Here is a 20,514-nt window from a genome sequence, read left to right on the forward strand (position 1 = left end):
TCAGCTGCTTCAACAGCCCCTGCTTCCCTCTGGCCAGTGGCCCAGGCCAGATGACATCATAGTTTACATGAAGGTTCCTGGATTGCAAAAGTCCCTGAAGGCCGCTGAGTGATCTGGGAGGCCTCACTGAGAGGAAAATGTGCTGAGGAAGCAACCACCCTTCCCTCTGTGTGACTCTAGGGATTCTGGTCACAGGGTCAGAGCTGCCCAGATGATGCAGGAGACAGCCCTGGTGAGGGACCGCAGGAGAAAGGATCCTCTTAGGTCTCAGGTCTGGACTGGGGACAATCAGGAGATGGGCAGCGAATGGGGGAGCTGCTGGCAGGAAGAGGAAGAGGGACAGGAGACTAGACAAACTCAGGGCATGGAAAGTGAGTGATGTTGCCATGACACTGTCACACTGTCTCTCAGCATTATCGGTTTCCTTCAACAGTGGCCTGACACTGTGCCTTGGGGACAATCCACCTGGCTCAGGTCTCCATCCGTCCTTGTGACTAGCTAGCTATGGGACCTCGTGCAGGATACTTAACTTCTTGGGCCCCATTTTCCTCATCCATGAGGAAAACATCAAAATACTTATCTTGGATGATTTATATGAGAATTAAACAGGACTCTTTATTCCTTCATCCCACAAATATTGATCGAATGCCCACTATCTGCCAAGAATGTTTCCAGGCACAAAGATCAGCCATAAAGGGGTAAAATCCCTAAAATATCTGTCCTCACGAAACTTAGGTTGTCTGTTTCCATTTAGCACAACAAATACTTAATAAGTTAAACATATAATCTGTCAGATGTTGATGTAGGGAAACTAAAGCAGAGGAGAAGGGGGCTGCACTTTTTAACAGGAGGGTCAAGGAAGGCCTCGCTGACAGGGTGGTACTTGAAGAAAGGTCTGAAGGAGCAGAGACAACTACACAATGGCCCCTGCATGCTGTCTGCCTCGGAACGGGCCCTGTGGTTTTCTGATTGTTGCCATCGCCACAATTCTCCTATGTATTCACGTGCTTCTTAATTTCCCAGAAAGATCATTAATAAATAATTTGTAGAAACAACTCAAAATATCAATACTAATACTGCTGATAATAATGATGATCATAATAAAATCTGTTGAATGCATTCCTGCTTACAGGGTCTGAGTTACAGAACCTGACTCCAGGAGAATAACTTACAACTCTGGGTTGTAGGAGAGATTCTCTTAAAATGCTGACTGGTTGTCAGTGTTTGAAAAAGCAGTAGTGACAGGCTCTCTGACTCCCCTGCACTGGGAGCAGCTCTCCTGCCACAGCCCCTCACCCTCTGAATCAGTGTGCCTGCGCCCAGTGTGTCTCCACCCCTGCCCTTTTCAGGGGCGCCTCTCAGCTGCTGAGCCAGTCACTGTCTGCAGTGGTGCTGAAACAACCAGAGATGCAGACAGATGACAGCCTCGGCAGCTTGGCGGCCCCACGTCCTCTGACCTCATTGGTTTCTTAGCTGCAGCTTCAAAACCAGTGCCCTTTCAGGGACATCGGCCCAGCAGCCAAGGTCACTGGGGCTGCCACAATGGGGTGGCTGGCTCCGGGCCTGGAACTGGGGCTGTCTTTGGGAGCCTCGTCTTTGCTGAGGCCAGGAACCCTTCTCTGAAGCAACGGCTCTTCTATGCCATTCTGGGCTTTGCCCTCCCAGAGGCCATGGGGCTCTTTGGCCTGGCTGTGGCCTTTCTCATCCTCTTTGCCATGTGAAGAAGCCATCTTCACCCCCCATAGTTCTTTCTCCCATGTCTTTTCTGCCCTGGATGTTCCTTTTCCTGTACCTTCCTCGGCAGCCTGGGGAAAGTGGTTGGCTCAGAGTTTGACAGAAGACAAATAAATACTGTATTAATAAGGAATGTAAGGCAGTCATCAAATTTCTATGCTGTAGGTAACTACTTGTATATTTCCCTCAATTTCAATGAATTCCTTTTCTAGAAGTTTCCAAAACTAAAATAAAAATATAATATGAGGCATTATAAAGTGAGTTCAAGAAATTCTGAGTTCTATCAAAAATCATTTTGTGTAACCTTGAGAAAATTGCCGCACCAATCTGGACCTTTGTTTTACATTTTATATTATCACTGGTAAAATAAAGTAACTAGTTCCTTCTTAAATTTTTCCTATGACTAGTATTAATTACTTACTCAATGGAGACAATGACAGCATTCAGCTCCTCAGCCATTGCTGTGCACAGTTCATCATAGTAGCTGATTTCTAAAAGAAACAAAGGAGCAATCGCTATTAAACCAATGATTTAATACTGTCTTTTCTTAAATTCTGCTGTGGATTGCTTTTAGACTTGGACCTCAGTTATTAATAGTAAAAAGCAAATGGGAACATATATCTCCTTAATACAGTTACACGTACAAATGCAGAACTTAAATGAAGTTTTTAATAAAATCCAATTACTATAAAATAACAGGAAATCCATATTAGATTATGTTTGAATGTGTTTTTAATGAACTAAACATTTATTTTATAATGGACTACAAGAAATGCACCAAATTAATTCTGATTTTATAGCTTTGCTTCAAATGTATGCTTTTCCAAAAATCACAGCACATAAGCAGTTTTCTTCTTAGAACCATAAAAATTTTCTCTTTTAACATCCTCATTTGCTGCAATTCAGGAAAGTCACCAATTTGAAGAATATGGTATTTTGTTTAAACCAACACATAACAAACTAGAATTTTAAGAACGCTTAGCAATTCTTAGAAAGAGGGTCCAAAGGTTTGCAGTGACAGAAACGATTTTGTAATGTGAAAAACCATCCCTTAGCTGTTCTTTCAAAATATTAAGAACAGAGTGTGCCAACAGAAAGCCACATAATGACCTTGTCCACAGGCCTTCCAAGGCAGCCTTAGACTCAGAAGTTTCATAACTACGTAGCCATCTACACATCTCCCTCAGCCTGAGCTCTCCCCCTGGCGAAAGTGATCGGTCAGAATTATGTACAAAAGGCCAGATTGACTCATGATCTATATCAGTCCCCCTACTTAAACCTTGGGCCTCCAATATAATGTCTCACCTGGCAAGTGCCCAATGGCACAGATTCATTGTCTTCTAGGAAGAAGATTCTGCCTTATGCATTTTTGAATCCCCATCACCTAGCACACATGAGGGGGACTGAAGGTCCAACTGTGCACACAACCGAGGTTTTGTACTGGAAGTCCTGTACCCCAGGAGACTTCTCAGTCCTAGGCTACCCTATGCACTCAGTAGACGTCTGCTGGAAATGTGAGCAAATCAACAACTAAAAGAATAAATGATGAATATAGAGTTAAAGGAAATGGGATTAGTAGAAAAAGCTATACTTTGGGCTTTTGCCTCATGAAAATCATTATTTAAAAAAAAACTAGAACTAGTTGGCATTGCCTTTAAACTTAGAGGATGCCAAGGCTCCGCGCTGAAGATGAGGAAGCCACTCCAGGTAAATCACAGGCAGAGATGAGGCCCTCACTTCCTCCTTGGTATGTAAGCCAATGGCCTGCTTCACGGGGCAGCTTGCCACTGTGACCTGTTCTGCTTACGAAAGTAACCCAACACTAAAGAAAACATTCTTGCCCTGGCTGGTGTAGCTCAGGGGATTGAGCACGTATCTGCGAAGCAAAGGGCTGTCAGTTTGATTCCCAGTCAGGGCACCGGCTTGAGTTGCGGGCCAGGTCCCTGGTTGGGGGGCACGTGAGAGGCAGCCACACATTTGTTTCTCTTCCTCTCTTTCTCTCTCCTTTCCCTCTCTCTATAAATAAATAAATAAAACCTTAAAAAAGAAAAGAAAACATTCCTGAAATTTGTAAGATCACTTCATTTTAATGGTGGCATGCTTTTATATTGTTATCTTGGTTTCATAAGCATATGAAATGTTGATGAGTTAGCATGAGTCTTCAGAAATACTCGTTCTATTTTACAGAAAGATGTCTTCAAAACAGAAGTTGGCAAAAGAGTTATAGAAAATTCCCTCATCTTCTAGCCCAATGACACCCCACCTTGCTTTGGTGCAGAAAGCTATTGCTAGCAATTCATAATAAGTTAGTCTGTGATTTGGGTCACAAAAAATATTTCCAAAACAGACTACCTTAATTAACAAACAGATAAGCAAAAACCTTTATGTAGGTTATAAACATATAATTAACCATTCAAATCAGGGCACTTTCAAGCATGAAAAGGACACACCACTAACACTTGCTGGGACAATAAGGGTGACTGGGACTGTCCAGAGGAACCGAGTCGAATGTTCCCCCACTCTGTACCCAATTAGAAAGTCAAACGCAATGACATGTCCCTCTCTCCCAGGGCTAATCACAGCCCCAAACAACCTGGAGGTGACCAGGACATACTTGCACTTGCCAAGGCCCAGCCTCCCCCGTGGATATAAACAACGCTGCGTTTCAGCGGCTCTTCTGGCTTTGGAGAGCCTTCAAACACTCTGACTTCCACGCCGTCAAAGTCAGTGTCTGTCACCTTCACCTGAGCGGATGACCACGCGCTTTTCTTGCCGAAAGAAACGATGATAAAATTCAGTGCCAGCAGATGATGGCTCAGGCCCAGGTAGTGGATCAGGTTGCTCTGCAGGGTGAGGGAGGGAACGGAGAGGGAGAACACAGGTCAGCTTTGTCATCCCTAGAGCCACACTCACCAGCTCTGAGAATGTTGTTCTCTGAAGACTAACATTTGATGATGACAGTTGCGTCTTCTGATGTCCTGATTTGCATGCTTGCTTTGAATTCATGTTAGCCATAAATAAATGATGATGACATAAAAAAATGAATTTAAACCCTTACAAGCAACTGCTACTGCTCTCGAGGACTCCCTGGCCACTTTTAACACAATAACAAACTGCATTTACATTTTGCTTCTAGAGCCTATGGAATATTTTCAGGCATTAGATTCCCTTTGATTTTCAAGATCAGTTCTGAGAGGGAAATGGGACAGGTATCAGCAGGCCCATCTCATCAGGAAGGCTTAGAAATGAAATAAACTTGCCCATGTAGCTGGATGCATGGTCGTTCTGGGACCAAAACCTAGAGCCTGTGAATTTAGGGATTCGGTCCATTTTGTTTTTTTTCTCTTAGATTAGCATATCACAGTTCCAAAAGCATAGCAGGAGTGGAGGAAGAATATTTAAAGTGCAACTAAAAGAGAAGAAAGTTTCATATTTGCCTTAAGTATTTTTAAAGTGTTTTTAAGCTTGTACACTTAAGTGTGTCTGGTTGTTTTGCCAGTGGGAGAAAGGAGTGAGTGTGCGAGAGGGAAGAAGCAGAGTCAGCTGTGGCCTTGGCATTCAGAAGCAGGCCGACTCAGGCATAACCGGGAGCTTTTCAGAAATGTGTGAAGAACAGACAGACGCTCTTTGAGCCTGAGGGCATCGACCTCAAGCTCTGCACTATGTGCTCACAGTAATTTGGTTGGAGAAGGAGCATCGAGAGGAGACCCAAGTCCTCCACTCCGCAAAGACCTCGTGGAGTGTATTCCCCTCTCTTTACTTCTTATACAAGCTCTCTGTTGAGTACACTGATAAAGCTGACCTCCCTGCAAGATTTAATGGCCATGTTTCAGAGACAGAGATCTGGAAGCAGTCTGGAGGCCAGTGACTGGTCACACTATAGAGGCTTGGAAGTGTCCGAGTGACTGGACACTGTACTGGCACACATGCACAAACGTTCTCCTAGCGGCTCTCAAACCCCAGGAAGGGGAATCGTGGGGAGTAACAGTGCCCTTCTGTACAGTATGAAACAGGACACTGATGACTAGTGAATATTTAATGCCATCATAAGAAATCAGAACTGTATAAAGTCTGCGATACGCTCTGATACAGCTTCCCAGCACTGCGTGCTCCAGGCACACGGGTGTGCCTCAAAGAGAGTGCAGATGTCCTGCTATACACAAGCCCTCAGCCCCTGGGCAGCCAAGTTCCTAAGCAATTTATCCCAGTGTCCCATGTAAATATTAGTACTGTACACATATGCCATGCTGTGAAAAGAGTTGGGAAGCACTGCATTGTAAAACCATTAGCCAGCGTTCATGAAAGAAAGTGAAAGGCAAAATCACCTAGAACAGAGGCTGGCACATACTAAGCCTTATATGAGTTGGTTATTATTATCATTGCAACTCGAAATGTCAGCTCAGGGACAGACAGTCCAATGTTTCCAGAGAAGCTGAGACACTATGTACATTTGTTATTAAGACCATGATGATTACAAAGTTCTAAAATTGTTTCAGGTTAAACAGATGGAAAAAAAATGATCTCTAAAAAGTTCATTTGTATGCTTATCTCAAAGGAGATAAGGAGTCTGGGGAAAAGCTACAGTACACTGATACCAATACACATAAATTACTTAGCATGAGGTCAACTTTCAACATGAGCAACCTCGTTAAATACTTAAAGCATCTATTGTAATCCACTACCTGCTTCATTTCCTGTATTGAAAGGTTTGTGTTCTAAGTCAGCGGTTTTCCACCTTTTGCAGTGATGGTCATTTCATCCTGCAAATGGTTTTGGTCAAATGGTTTTTTAAAATTCTACTCTCTAAATCCTGCTTTACTCCCACTTATTATAGAAAGACATATTGTCATGGACCATTTGTCTGCTTGAAAATTTATGGTCATGTTTTTAAAAAACTGTAAAGCTGGAGTACACTTTTAAATGCAGATTTAAATTTCATCATTGGCATGCAAATTATATGACTTGCACTTGAGGCCACTGTACAGATCACCTGAGACGCACTAATGCAGGACTCTTCTGAAACAGAAAAACCTCATTGTTTGTGGCAAGAAATGACCAAAGGTCACATAACTGTCTCCAATAAGAATTAATTAGTAACCTACTATATGTAAAGACTCTACGACAAAGGTAGGTAAGAGATGGACCGGGAATTTTAGTAAGAATTTAAGTCTTGTTTTCCTCTCTTTCCCCAAATTGCCATCTCTTCTGAAGCTTTCATAGCTTCCTATACTTTCTCTGAGACTTTCACATATAAAGGAATTCCTTCGATTGTAAAGCATTGATTCAGATTAAGTTTTTTTTTTTAAGTTGATGGGCCTTGGCAACTGCTCAAAGAGTGGAGGGGCTGGGACCAGGTAGGCAGGCGAGGGTTCAAAGGGACCCAGGGTTTTCACCTGGGGTGTGAGAAACAGAGAACATAGGTGGAAGAACATTCAGGGAGGGTAAGATAAATTTCATTTTAGAATCATTCCACACAAAGCCAGTGGAACATCCAGGTGGACAGGTCCAAAGGCAGATCACAAATACAGGGTCAGGGATTCGAGGAGGTCCAGCCTGGAGGAAGAGCTCAGAGGTAACTGTTAACTCGAATAAACAGTGAAACACAGATGAGGTAGCAAAGAGGCAAAACACAGTGTCAAGGAGACAGACCTTGGAGAAAACATTCTTTGACAGGCTGAAAAGAAGAATCTAGAAGGAGAATTCTAGAGAGTGGCAAAAATAAGACTATGAGTGAATCATAGTATAGAAGGCAAATTTGAAAAAAAAATTTTTTTTAAAGATTTTATTTATTTATTTTTATGGAGGGAAGGGAGGGGGATAGATAGAGAGAGAGAGAGCAAGAAACATCAATGTGCGGTTGCTGGGAGTTAGGGCCTGCAACCCAGGAATGTACCCTGGCTGGGAATCGAACCTGGGACACTTTGGTTCCCAGCCCGCGCTCAATCCACTGAGCTACGCCAGCCAGGGCTTGAAAAAAATTTTTTTAAAAAGCTAACAATTTGGCAATTTAAGGAAGCTTAGGACTGAAAAACGACCATTAGCATAAGTAGGATGTCATGATTAGTAGCCAAAAGAAGTTTTAGGTGCATCATGGGGGCATAATCCAATGATTTCAATATCCTCGTCATCACTGCCTCTACTGTGTGCCAGAGAAGCCCAGCTCTGCCCTTTGACTAACAGTTCCCTTCAGGGATTTAGCAGCTCCGTCAGGATTTCCCCAAGCCTTGCATTCTGTGCTGCTGGTTGCTCAGGTCAAGCGCTGAAAGTGTTAGTCCAGGCTAAGTGCTACTCAGGAATTACGGCACCATACCAATCTTCCTCTAATGACTGGAAAAGCCTGGGTTTGAATGTCATTTCTACTACTTACTGGTTGTTTGCTTTAGTTAACACTCTTACGCCTTAATTTCCTCATTCGTAAAATGGGAATTAGAGTATCTAACTCATCGAGTTCTTCTGAAGATTAAATGAGTTAACATACGGAAAGCACTTAGAACAGTGCCTGGCACAAATGAAATACTACATAACTGTTTATTATTATGATTTGCCACCTAATAATTGATATTATAAAAAAGTGTTACTTCAGTTTTTATTCCATGAAACAATCATGACAGTCCTTATGTATAGTAAGTTAAATAAGATTATCTACAGTATTTAGGGAATGTTTGCTCAATTTATTAAGTTTTACAACTTAAATGGTTAGAACAATTGGACTTGGTTTTGGTCATCAGTAACTACCTTTTAAGCTAACTTGTAATTTATGCTTGACTTGCAAGATCCCAGTATATCTTCTAGTGAATCTGAGATATTATAATTCTTCAAACACTATTTGTAATAAGTATACATCATTTTGGACTTGCAAAAGGAGAACAGTGTTACAACCATCAAAGATTAGCATCAGAATCTCAAAGAAATTACAGGTGACTTGGAAAGGAAAATTAGATTTATAGGCTCACTTCAGACACTGGAGGGTAGGGAGAGTGGCAAGAGTGGGCCAGGAAGCTACTGGAACAACTATACTCCAGAGAAAGGGGGCCTGGAGCCAAGACTGGGTTCCCAGCCCAGGAAAAAAAAAGGCGTAACTGCCCTACAAGTGTAAAAAACATTGTAGTTGTGACATAGACATGCCTTGCAGGGCTAATTCCCCTCAAACCTCATTCTTGGAAGTATAAAAGAGCAATTGCAACATTTCTCCCGATGTTGCACAGCTGAGCCAGTTGTCTAACGCACCACCTCTGAGAGAATGGATGGGACCGAAGGGATTCCCTCCACTGGAGGGAAGCTGGAAAGGAACCGCTAGGTGTCGGACTCCGAGTCTAGTCCTGCTTTGTACCAGCGATGTGGTTTATGCAAAGTTACACCATTCCAAGCCTCTGCTTTTTCCATGTGTTGTTAACAGAAACAAACTCATCTCCTTCCATTGAGCTATTGTGAAAATTTTATTAAAACATCTGACCTCTAGCAAGCACTGGTATATTACTTTATTCACTGAATCTTATGGTTCTCAAAGCTGGCAGCATATTAGTATCATCTAGAAGTTTTAAAAATTACCAATGCCTGAGTCCCATCCCACACCTATTAAATAATCATCTCCGAGAGCATGACCTGAGGCATGGGTGTCTTTTCAGCTCTTGATGCGATTTCAGTACATAGCGAGGTTGAAAATCACTAAGTAAATCAAGTCAACTAATTAATTCAATCACCATTTAAGTGTCCATTTGGTCATGACTGGTCTAAATCTTGGGGGTACGGGATGAACTTTTAAAGCTCAAGGGCCTATTTTTGAGAGAAACATACCAATGTTGTGGGGGGTTCAGGAGGGAGTCTCCCCAGAAAGTACCACCTTGGCAGGCAGATTATATTTTTTAAAACAATTAAAAACCCAACAAACTCAAGAAAAGGTGAAAGTTTTTTTCTTCCTCTTTTCTTGCCTAAGATATACAGATAGGAAAACCTGCTTCAGAAGGCGAACCCTAACAGAGTCACCTTCACCTGAGCACATTTGATTTGAATTCAGCATAGCAGGAAGGGAGGAGCCAGGCACACATCTGTTTGCTAGGGTCCCCTTTGTGTCTCATTGTGTCTGGGTGGCGATATAAAATCTGTTTACTGAAACTTGACTCTTTGTCATCTCCCTGTGAATTGCCCACCTCCCACTCCTTAGTGCAAAATGCCATACAGACCTCATTATGCCCCTCTTTGGAAGTTTTCATGCTTGTGTGAATTCCACATGTGCAGGTATTATAATTTTATTTTTCCCTGTTAGTCTGTTGTATGTCATTTGAATTATTCAACCAGCCAGAAGAACCAAAAAGGGAAGAGGGAAGTTTTCACAGGCCCTGAAAGTGGGAACATCCTAGACTAGAGAGATGATTATGACATGATGTTGACACTTCAAAAATAGAGCTATGTACATTAAAATACGGCGGGCTGTGATCCAGTTTAGGAGAGAAGAGACGGAGGCTGTCTGAAGAGGCCGCCTGGGGACGGCATTGGCTGGGTTGAACGGAGCTTTAATGAATGATCAATGGGTTGGAGAAGGAGAAAAGGGTGGGGAAAGCACACAGACGTTTGTGTCGGGGGGATAGGTGTCCACACTTCATCCTTCTGCCCGACGCCCACACTTTGCTTCGCAAGTGTTCAGCTCCACTCTCCTCCAGTAAGAACAGGGAGACATCCAAGTCCTCTTCCCAAGTCCCTCCCAGATGACAAAAATAAAAATGCTCCTTCGCTTTCTTGGGGCTGGATCTCTAATCCAACCCCACTCAGTCTATCTGATTGCCATTTCTGAAGGCTTTTTAGCAATATGGTAAGTTCCACTAGAGAGAGGAAGTCAATTTGCTCAGGGAAAGCAGGAATTGTAAAGCTGAGTAGAATAAAAAATGAAACCTTGGAAACACCATTATTTCAAGGAACAGTGGACGAGAGAGAATGAACCAATCATTTAAAAATCTTCTCCAGTCCCAACCCCCACCTCCACAAAAAAATTAATAGTATAGCAAGAGAAACAAGAGGCAGGAGAAGTTAAGGGAAAAGAGTTTCAAGAAAGAGCAAGTTGTTAAATGCCTGCAGAGAGGTGAAATAGGCCATCGGTTTTCACACTGGTTATGGGGTCACTGGTGAACCTAGTAAGCACGCTCAGTCGGAGATGTCTGGCTGGAAGCCAGGCTGTAATGGCTTACAAAATGAGTGGGAATCAGGAAACAGAGACAGCGAGTGCAGAGGAGTACTTCACTGTTTGTAGAGATAAGAAAGGCAGTAGGACAATGGGCTGACGGAAACGTAAAGAAAACCTCTTTTTTTTTTTAAGTTGAAAGTTGAGCATGTAAAAGAGAAGCATTGATTGGTTGTCTCCCATATGGGGATCCTACATGTTCAGACTGGGGATACATGCCTAACTGGGAATCAAACCCACAACATTTCAGTTACAGGATGACACTCCAAGCAACTGAGACACACTCACCAGGGACTATTTTTTATTTCATTCAACGGCAGAACTGCTGCTTTCCCTGAGTAAGCTGAAGTATTGCTACGGCACAATGCCTAGCAAATAGGGAATGCTTACTAACTAGAAGCCTATTAAATTGAATAGCTATGACTTTTGTCCACATGCTGGTGACTTCCAAATTTCTATCTCCAGTCCCTGATCAGTTGTTCTTAAGCCGCAGGGGCATATTTCCAAACATCTCGGGAGCTAGCCTAAAAGCTCTTTGAAATGAACATGTTCTACCACCCCTTATCCACTCCCAAATCAGCAACTCACTACAATAAATTCTTTATTATTGGTCTGACCACAACTTTCGTTTTCAAGCTGGAAGCAAACATTGATACAGGTTTCTCCTGCTACCTGAAAGCACAGCATTCCTGTGAAAGCTTTTGTAAGCTGAAATGGCATGAGGCAAAGGAGCAGTACCATTAATTTATATGGAAACATTTTTTTTTAGTATTTCCAGAATGCCCAAATAACCTATCAAACATAACAAGTGCACTTAATTACATCCAGTTTTACGCTAAGTATAACACTTTTATGAGCTCCCTTAGGCTTTTCTGATACCCTAGAACACATCTCACTAATGAATGTACAAAGTAAGTGGAGATAAAGCCCAGATGCTCACAGACACAGTTCAAAGCTCTGGCGTCTTAATCCTGAGATACTGACTGCAGTTACTGGGGAAGACCTGGGGGCGTCACTGTCCCTGCTTGGAGTGTGTGCTGCCTCCCTAAGGGCTCGCTGCAAAACAAACGCTGAATGCTGCTTTTGTTTTTCACAATAACAAAATCCTCTCAGAACTTTTTATTTAGTGCAAACAGGTACTAATGGAGGCCTTTCATAAAAGCAAAGTGACATAGCAACGTACACCTGTATTTTCTTCAGCTCCTTCCCCTCAAAGGATGTCCAATCGATCATCAATTTATGTCCATTCCACTTGCCAACAGTTCTAAACCTTGTTCTACCTGCAGCCTCCACCCCTTACCCATACTGCTGCCTTGATTGTATGTTATTTCCTGCATTTGCCTACTAACTTGAATTCTACACTCTTTCTCTCTAACCTGATGTGCACAGCTTATCAGAGTTCTTACCCTAAAAAGCTGATCACATTACCTGGATGCTTAAATACTTCCATTGACTTCCAGTTTCCTACAGGGGGGAAAAAACCCCCAAAAGACCAAAAACAAACAGAAACCGAACCTGACATTCCAGTCGGATCCCACTCTACGTTCCAACCCCATTTCCCTCCACCCCAGCTCTTGTGTTTTCCAGGTCTCTAGAGTCAAGTGTGCTCAAGCATAACTTGCATGACTTTGTTTTAGCCTCAGCCTGCCATTTTCTTTGGCAATGGCCTTCAGTGGTGTGTTGGAACTAGGTCTTGCCAGGTCACAAAAATCTACTGTTAAAATTTACAGGTCAGTTGATATGAGGTCAGTAGCTTGAAATTGGCCATCTGGAAATTAGCAACAGCTACAAATCAGATTCTCCCTGCTCCCTATGCCCACAGAGAGCACTCCACGGCCTCTATTCCCCACCCTCCCCCCCGCCCCCAACGCTTCCCTGTCATCCGGAGTGCTGTGTACTATTTTAGGGTGTGGACTGCGAAGTCAGTTGGCCAAGGTTCAGTCCTAGCTCTGACACTTCCTAGTTGGGTGATTCCAGGCAGGTCACCAAACCTCCCTCTGCCTCTGTTTCTTTGCCTGTAAAGTTGGGGTGATCATAGTAACTACTTTATAGTGCCTTTTAAAAAGATAGCTGGTGTAGAACTTAGAATATCAGAGCTCATAATGCTCTTTTTATTTGTTTATGTCAGGCCTCTGTAACATTTCAGACTGTCCTATAATAAAGTCTCACTACCTTAGCTTAGCTGCAGTGACTCGAAAAGTAAACCTCACATTAGATTGGGGCCACGCTGAGTTACCAGCTGCACGGCCCTACGCTGAGACATATATACCGGGATGTCAGGGCAGCAGAACCCCATCTTCCAGGCTTTCCCAGAAGAAAAGATTATGAAGAACCACATTTCCGTTATCCTGCCTTGAAATTCTTAAAACAAGGTCAGAAAAGGTAGAGGAAATTTGATGGAGAGGGAAGAGCCTAGCCCTTGGACAGAGGCCAGGGCCAAGTCCTGGCTCTACCCTTCATTAGCTGCACAACCCGGGCAAGCTTCCTAATTGTCTGGGCCCCAGTTCCCAGGCACAGGAAGGAAGAAAGAGCACGTGAGAAGTCAATCCACATTACCTATTGCTGCCTTCTCTCGTGGAGGGCCCGAATTGGCAGGAGCCTTGCTCAGGACTCTGGAAGGTTCCCATCTGGTTGGGTAACCTTCCTATGCCTGCCCTTCTTCCCTTATTTCTTTTACTCAATACCACCTTTGTTAAATAAACTTTCTTTCCCACACTCTGAGAGTAGGCATGGACCAAAAGAGTTGCGTGGAGCGCAAATGCACTCTACTCCACAGAGCAAAGCACTGGGGGGAATGATTAAGCCAACCTGTGAAGCACAAGTACATTTATGTCACAGTAGGGTTCTCGGATGAGATTACTCCACTACAGAATTTCAGATCTGTTTAGTCCTGTGTCCATGGACTTCGTTACAAGCCACACAGTAAGCCTGAGGGGAGCACACCACCACTCAGTTATCAAGGTAAGCCTGGACAGAGAGAGGAAGGAGCTCGCAGAGGGGTCCGACACCCTGACCCCTTCACCTTAAAGCCCTCAGTTGGTTCCCTCACTCCCAGGGCTACAATTCAATTTGGAAGAGCACAAAAAAAAACACAAGAGTTTCTCTTTCCAGTTCCTAAACCTGTTTGCTTGTTTTTTATTATCCCATAGAAGACAAAGAATTCCTGTGTTGCCAAAGTACTTGCTGAGCTCCAAAGCCTCCTGTGTTCCATCAAGGTATGCCCAGGAGTATAACAGCCTAAACACACTGACACTGCTGTCTGCCAGTCACGGTTCTCAGTGTGGAGGTAACCCCAACCAACAGGGGTCCAGTGAATTGCCCAAGGCCACACGGGCGGAAAGTGGTGGGCTGGATTTGAACAGAAGCATTCTGGTTCCAGAACCCTTGACCATCACCCTCTACTGCCCCTCACGTGTCAATTTGTTTTCAAACCTATATCATAAAACTGGAAGGTTTACATCTGGCATGAACACTTAGCCTTCTCCCTGGACACAAGGGGACACTGAGGCTCGTGCAGGGTCCGCAGCTGTAGCAGAGGGGCTCTCGCCTTGGCCACTGGGGGCCATGCAGGTGCTCCTGACTCCCTTTTTCCTCCAGCCCGTCCTCACCAGCACACTCTTCTCACAAGCTTTCTCTGGTCCTTTTCTCTCTCACCCCTTTCTCGGTCCTGTTCCATCCCTCTCTCCTTTGCCGTCCGTACACACACACGTGGCAGTTAAAATGAGACTTTAGAAAAATTAATCTGAGTTCTTTTTTACTGACATCTCTGTTACCGATAGCAGCAATGACTAGATTGTGAGCTCTTTGGGATAAGATCTGAACCTTGGGGATCAATTTTTTTCCAGGGTCTCATACATAGGCAGTCAATAAACAACTGTCCTTCATGAGGCCACTGAAGCTGCTAAAAGCCACCTCTGATTGCCGGGACAAGCAGCATTTGTTTTCATTTGAGTCTTCCAAATAGCTGCTGACTAAAGGCAGCACAAAGGAATTAAATTTCCAAACCAAACCTCCCAGGCTTTCTTCTGCTGTATGGCAATTCAGAGCTTGCCCACTCACGCCCTCGGCCTGACTTCACAAAAATGTTACACAGGATACTCCAGAATGTGGGTTAATCTTCTGCTTCATGTAAAGTGCAGGAAGCAGCAAACTAGATGTGACCTTTGAGAAATGGCTGAAGTGGCATGCAAATGCAGAAGACATAGGTAATGACTTTTATAGATACCTACAGATGTCCGAAGAGCCTGATTCAGATGATTATAATAAATTAAGACCCCTTTGTGTGCCTTCAGAATGTGATTATAGTAACCGAATGCAGTTGGGACATACATAATAAATTTTAAGTATAATAATTACTCTTTTTGTACAATGCTTTACAGTTTATGACCGTTTGAAATTTCCCTTGTTTGAGTCTCAAAAGAACCGGTGAAACAGGAGGAGCAGATATTATGCTCATTTTATGCTTGTTTGGAGCTAAATGCCCTTGCACAGTCATAAAGCTCAGAGTGCCAGAGTGAGCATCAGACCCAGCAGACTGCCCCGTCACTCTGAATGTGGTTACTCGGAGCTCAGAATAGAGTCACCACCCAAACCATTGTTGAACACTGGGCCTCTCCCATCACACAGGTTTTGAGAACCTCAGAGTCAAAGGTTCAAAATCAGGGTCGAGAAAGGAAGTAGGTCATGAAATGAATCCTTTCCCTAGCAGGCTTAGTTGCCAGCAGATCTGCTGGGCTGGCCAGCAGGACCAGGTTGCCTGTGTCAATAGTGCTTAAGAAAACTGGTGTCAGGACAAAAGCCAGCGGCTTTGTAGCAATTAGGATGTGTACAACCAGAAGTTTCAGTCACTCCTTGGCCCGAGGCATTAGGAAGGAGGGTAGTCCACCCATCCTGGAGGCTCAGGACGGAAGGCAGGCTACAGCAGTGGGCTCTGGAGGTCCCTGACAATGGAGGTTTTAAATCTACCCCAGGAGAGGCTTCTCGATTTAACAGATTCAGGAAAATGAAACAATTTACGCCTCACAATCATTTAGACATTTAGTTGTAGATTCACAATGACAGCAAACAATCTAATGTGTTTAATGTCTAACATTAAGTCTGAATCAAAAAATCTACACAACAGATCACTATAATGATTACAGTTATAGGTTAGATAACTACATCTGTTGTGAATTCGTAGGTCAGATATCCCATCACAAAGAAAAGGGTCCATATCTATTCTTTAGCAAACATTTGAGTGTTTACTGTGTAACGAACACCAAAACTAGTACAGAGACAAACAAATAAAAAGACGGACTCTATCCGGAAGAAGCTGACAGGATATAACGGTTTCTTTGTTTCACCGTGGGAACATACACAGAGAAAGAAATAACACTTTGTACTCAGAGGAGTTTGCAACATGTTTACAGCATCGGTGATACCTGAACTGGGTGTCCAAGACCAAAGGACAATTTGCCAGAAGACAATGGGGTAGGACGTTCCAAACAAGGGGACAAAGTAGCGTCACTGGCAAAGGTATAGAAGAGCAAGGCTTGTTGGGAAGTTGGGATGAACTACTGTTCTGTGGCCCTGAAAGAAATAAGGCTGGCGCTGTATTTCAATGTGTTGAAATATTCTTGATTGGATGACTTTGAATCTGGTCTTTATGATACTTTCTAAGAACATCACCCACTCCCTCAACCCCAGTACAAAACCCAGGGAAGCAAAAGTCTGGTTCCACTAAAAGAGGTAAATCCCAATTGAAAAGACAAGAGAGTTTTGCCCAATAAGTAGGTTAGTAAACTATTAGTTTTTATTATGCACCTGTTGTTAAGACAAGGTTATTGAGAACGACTTTTTATCTCTTATCTCTTTTACCATCATTACACAATTGAACATGTTTTCCAGTTCAAGACCACTCAAAAGTGTCTGGCCCTATGAGACCATGAGCTCCTTGTCCTTAAAAAGCTGCAGAAGCAAAGGTCATCTCAACTAGAAAGGAAGAGGCAGGTGACATGAAAATGTATATGTAAAGAATACAGCAAAATTAATAGAATTAATAAAAGAGTTCAGAAAAGTAGCAGGATACAAAATTAATATACAGAAATCTGTTCACATTCCTATACACTAATAATAAACACTCAGGAGAAATTAAGAAAACAATTCCATTTATAATTATATCTAAAATAATAAAGCACCCAGGAATAGATTATAACCGAGGAAGTGAGAGGCTGTACTCAAAACTGTAAGACAGGGAAGGAAGAAACAAATCAATGGAATGATGTACAGGGCTAATGGATCAGAAGGATTCATATCATTAAAATGACGATACTACCCAAAGTAACCTACAGATTCAATGAAATCCCTATCAGAATACCAACAGCATTCTTCTCAGAACTGCATAATCCTAAAACTTATATGGAACCACAAAAGATCCTGAACAGCCAAGTCAATCTTGAGGAAAAAGAACAAAGCTGGAGGTATCATGCTCTTTAATTTCAACCCGCACCAGGAAGTTTTAATAATCCAAAGAATATGGTACTAGCGCAAAAACAGGCATATGGATCAATGAAACAGAATAGAGAGCCAGAAATAAAGCCTCACTCACACGATCAACTAAACTATAACAAAGGAAACAAGAATATACAATGGAGAAACCATAGTCTCTTCAAGTGGTGTTGGGAAAAATGAACAGATGCATGGGAAAAAATGAAACTGGACCAGCCCCTTATACCATATAAAAAATAAATTCAAATCAATTAAAGACTTCAATGTAAGGCCTAAAACCATAAAACTTCTAGCAGAAAGCATAGGTAGTAAACTATTTGATATCAGCCCAAATAGTATTATTTTGGATCTATCCCCTCAAACAAGGAAAACCAAAGCAAAAATAAGCAAAGAGGACTTCTTAGGATGAAAAAGCTTCTACACAGTGAAAGACATCATCAACAAAACAAAAAGACAACCTACTGAGTGGGGTCATATATTCACAAATGATATATTTGATAAGGGGTTGATATTGAAAATATATAAGGAAGTCATGCAACTCAATAATGACAAAAAATATACAATCCAATCAAAAAATGGACAGAGGACATGAACAAACATTTCTCCAAAGAAGACATGCAGATGGCCAACAGACAGGTGCAACAACATCCAACTTCTTGAATCATCAAGGAAATGCAAATCAAATCACAAAGAGATAACACCTTACGCCAGTCGGAGTGGCTGGTCTCAGAAAGGCAACAAACAACATGTACTGGCAAGGCTGTGGGGAAAAGGAAACCTTTGTTCACTGTTAGTGGGACTGCAGTTTCGTGCACCCGCTTTGGAAATAGTATGGAGATTCCTCAAAACACTACAAATAGACGTAACTTACAACCCAGTAATTCACTTATGGGTATTTATCCAAAGAAAATAAAAGTACTAATTTGAAAAGATAGATGCACCCTTATGTTCACGGAAGCATTACTTACAATAACCAAGATATGGAAGCAACCTAGGTGTCCATCAATAGACGGACAGGTAAAGAAGATGTGATACATACATGCAGTGCAAAGTTGTGCAATAAAAAAGAGTGAAATCTTACCATTGGCAACAACATGGATGGACCTAGAGAGTATCATGCTAAGTAAAATAAGTCAGACAAAGATAGATACCGTATGTGGAATCTAAAACAAAACAAATCAAATGAACAAGCAACACAAAACAAAAAGAGGCTCATAGAAACAGAGACCAACTATACATAGAAATAGTTGTCAGAGGGGAGAGGGCCGGGGGGTGAAAAGGTGAAGGGAAATATCATCAATAAAATTGTGGGAAGTCTACATGGTGACCTACGATTACTAGAATTAGTGGGTTGATCACATTGTGAGGTATAAGAATTGCAATTCACTGTGTCGCACACCTAAAACTAATATAATTAGTATAATATCATATACCAACTATATTTAAATTTAAGAAGTCTTTAAAAACCTGCAGAAATGACATGATCTGATAGAAGCTAAATTCAATAAATAAAGAATTTCAGTCTCCGGGGAAAAAGTATAATGCCATCTCTAAGGCCTTTCTTGCCAAGATCCATGTGCTCACTGGCAAAATGGAGGGCTACACACGGACCTCAGGAGCCGAGGCCGTGAGGAGGATGCAGAGGCGGCAGGAGGAAGGGGAGGAGGACAAGGTAGCTGAGGCGGAGTCTAATGATGAGGATCCCCACTGCAGTGTTTGATGACGTGAAGAAATAAAAGTGGGCAGAGATTGAAGAGAAAGAAAACAAAGTGGGGAAAAAGCACTAAAACATTTGAAAATATTGGTGGACTTAAGAAGGGGATAGGTTTTTTATTAAAATACAATGGGACACTTTGTGTTCTGACATTCCTAAAATATATTAAATGGAGGCAAACATTTGATCCCAGGCAGCCCCTTAGTTTTGAAGTTGTTTTTCATTTTAAACACAACAAATATATCCAAGGACGTAGAAGAGTTAAACTGGAGGCTATTTTTGAAACCCATTCATCATAGACTGTCGCACTCCACGTGAAAGCCAAAACTGAACATATTCTCAGTACTTAATTCCTCAATTCCTTCAGCCCTGAAATTCCCTAGTGCAGAGAAAGCAAAACCCAAGAAAATGCTGTTTTTTATAACCCAGAGGTCGTCCACTTTACACTTCAGAGCAGAGTGAAGCATTCAAGGAAGCCTGTGTTGGCAACCAGGCCACTTCTGCTAATGAGGCCAGGGAAACCACCGAGCCAAGTGTGTGCCCACGCCCACAGCTCAGAAGCAGAAAAGGTTTAATTTTAAGTTGCTTGCATCAGTAGTGCCTTTGTTATTTTGCGGTATGAATATAAAATGGTGCATAAGTAAATGTTACTGCTTGAGCATTGACACATAGAGTAGTTATGAATTTTCTGGAAGAAAACATTTACTGTAAAGACTCGTAGTGTTGACTTCTGGTCAAGATGGTGGTGTAGGTGAACATGGCTTGCCTCCTCACACCACCATGTCAAAATCACAACTAAACTATAGAATAAGCATCATTCAGAACCATCAGAAATCGAGCTGAGTGGAAGTCCTACAACTATGGAATTAAAGAAAACCACATCAAGACTGGTAGGAGGGGCAGAGACGCAGAATGGGCTGGTCCCACACCCACATGTGGCAGATGAAAATGAGCAGGGGGATCTCAGGAGCAAAGGGTCCCTGTCCCACACCAGGTCCCCCATCCAGGGTTCCAGTGCCAGGAAGAAAAGTCGCCATAACTTCTGGCTGCAAAAACCAGTGAGGATTAAGGCTTTGGCAATTCCTCTTAAAGGGCCCATGCACAGACTTATTCAGACTTCCCTCTCAATCATCCTTGTAATTTCCACAGAGGAATGTTCAAGCTTAATGCAAAATTTGATGCAGATTTGTTGCTCTACTCATCCAGTCATTTTGAATGCGAGAGCCACACAGTACACATGCTCACTCAACAATGTCTACCGCCCCCACTGACTAGTACAGGTAAATTGTCATTGTTGGTGCATGCGTACTTTAGCCCACTCTCCCGTGCTATCAAGTACTAATGGCTGGACTTTTTCTGGACAGGACTAGCATGTTTGCCATGTATCTGCATAAACTATTTATTTGCC

General features: G+C 42.6%; 1 protein-coding gene and 1 pseudogene across 1 annotated transcript in view; one reads left to right on the plus strand and one right to left on the minus strand.

Annotated features, from left to right (window-relative positions):
* Positions 1-20,514, minus strand: part of NCEH1 (neutral cholesterol ester hydrolase 1) — a 57,687-nt gene that overhangs the window by 16,892 nt on the left and 20,281 nt on the right. Inside the window, exons 2-3 of the mRNA XM_028505052.2 lie at positions 4,349-4,577; positions 2,156-2,225 (exon numbers count right to left, since the gene is read on the minus strand). Coding sequence (XP_028360853.1) covers positions 2,156-2,225; positions 4,349-4,577 — 299 coding nt within the window. The remainder of the gene's footprint in view (positions 1-2,155; positions 2,226-4,348; positions 4,578-20,514) is intronic.
* Positions 1,255-2,148, plus strand: LOC114490647 (annotated as a pseudogene).

Source organism: Phyllostomus discolor, chromosome 2 (genome assembly GCF_004126475.2).
Source record: "Phyllostomus discolor isolate MPI-MPIP mPhyDis1 chromosome 2, mPhyDis1.pri.v3, whole genome shotgun sequence".
NCBI lineage: Eukaryota > Metazoa > Chordata > Mammalia > Chiroptera > Phyllostomidae > Phyllostomus > Phyllostomus discolor.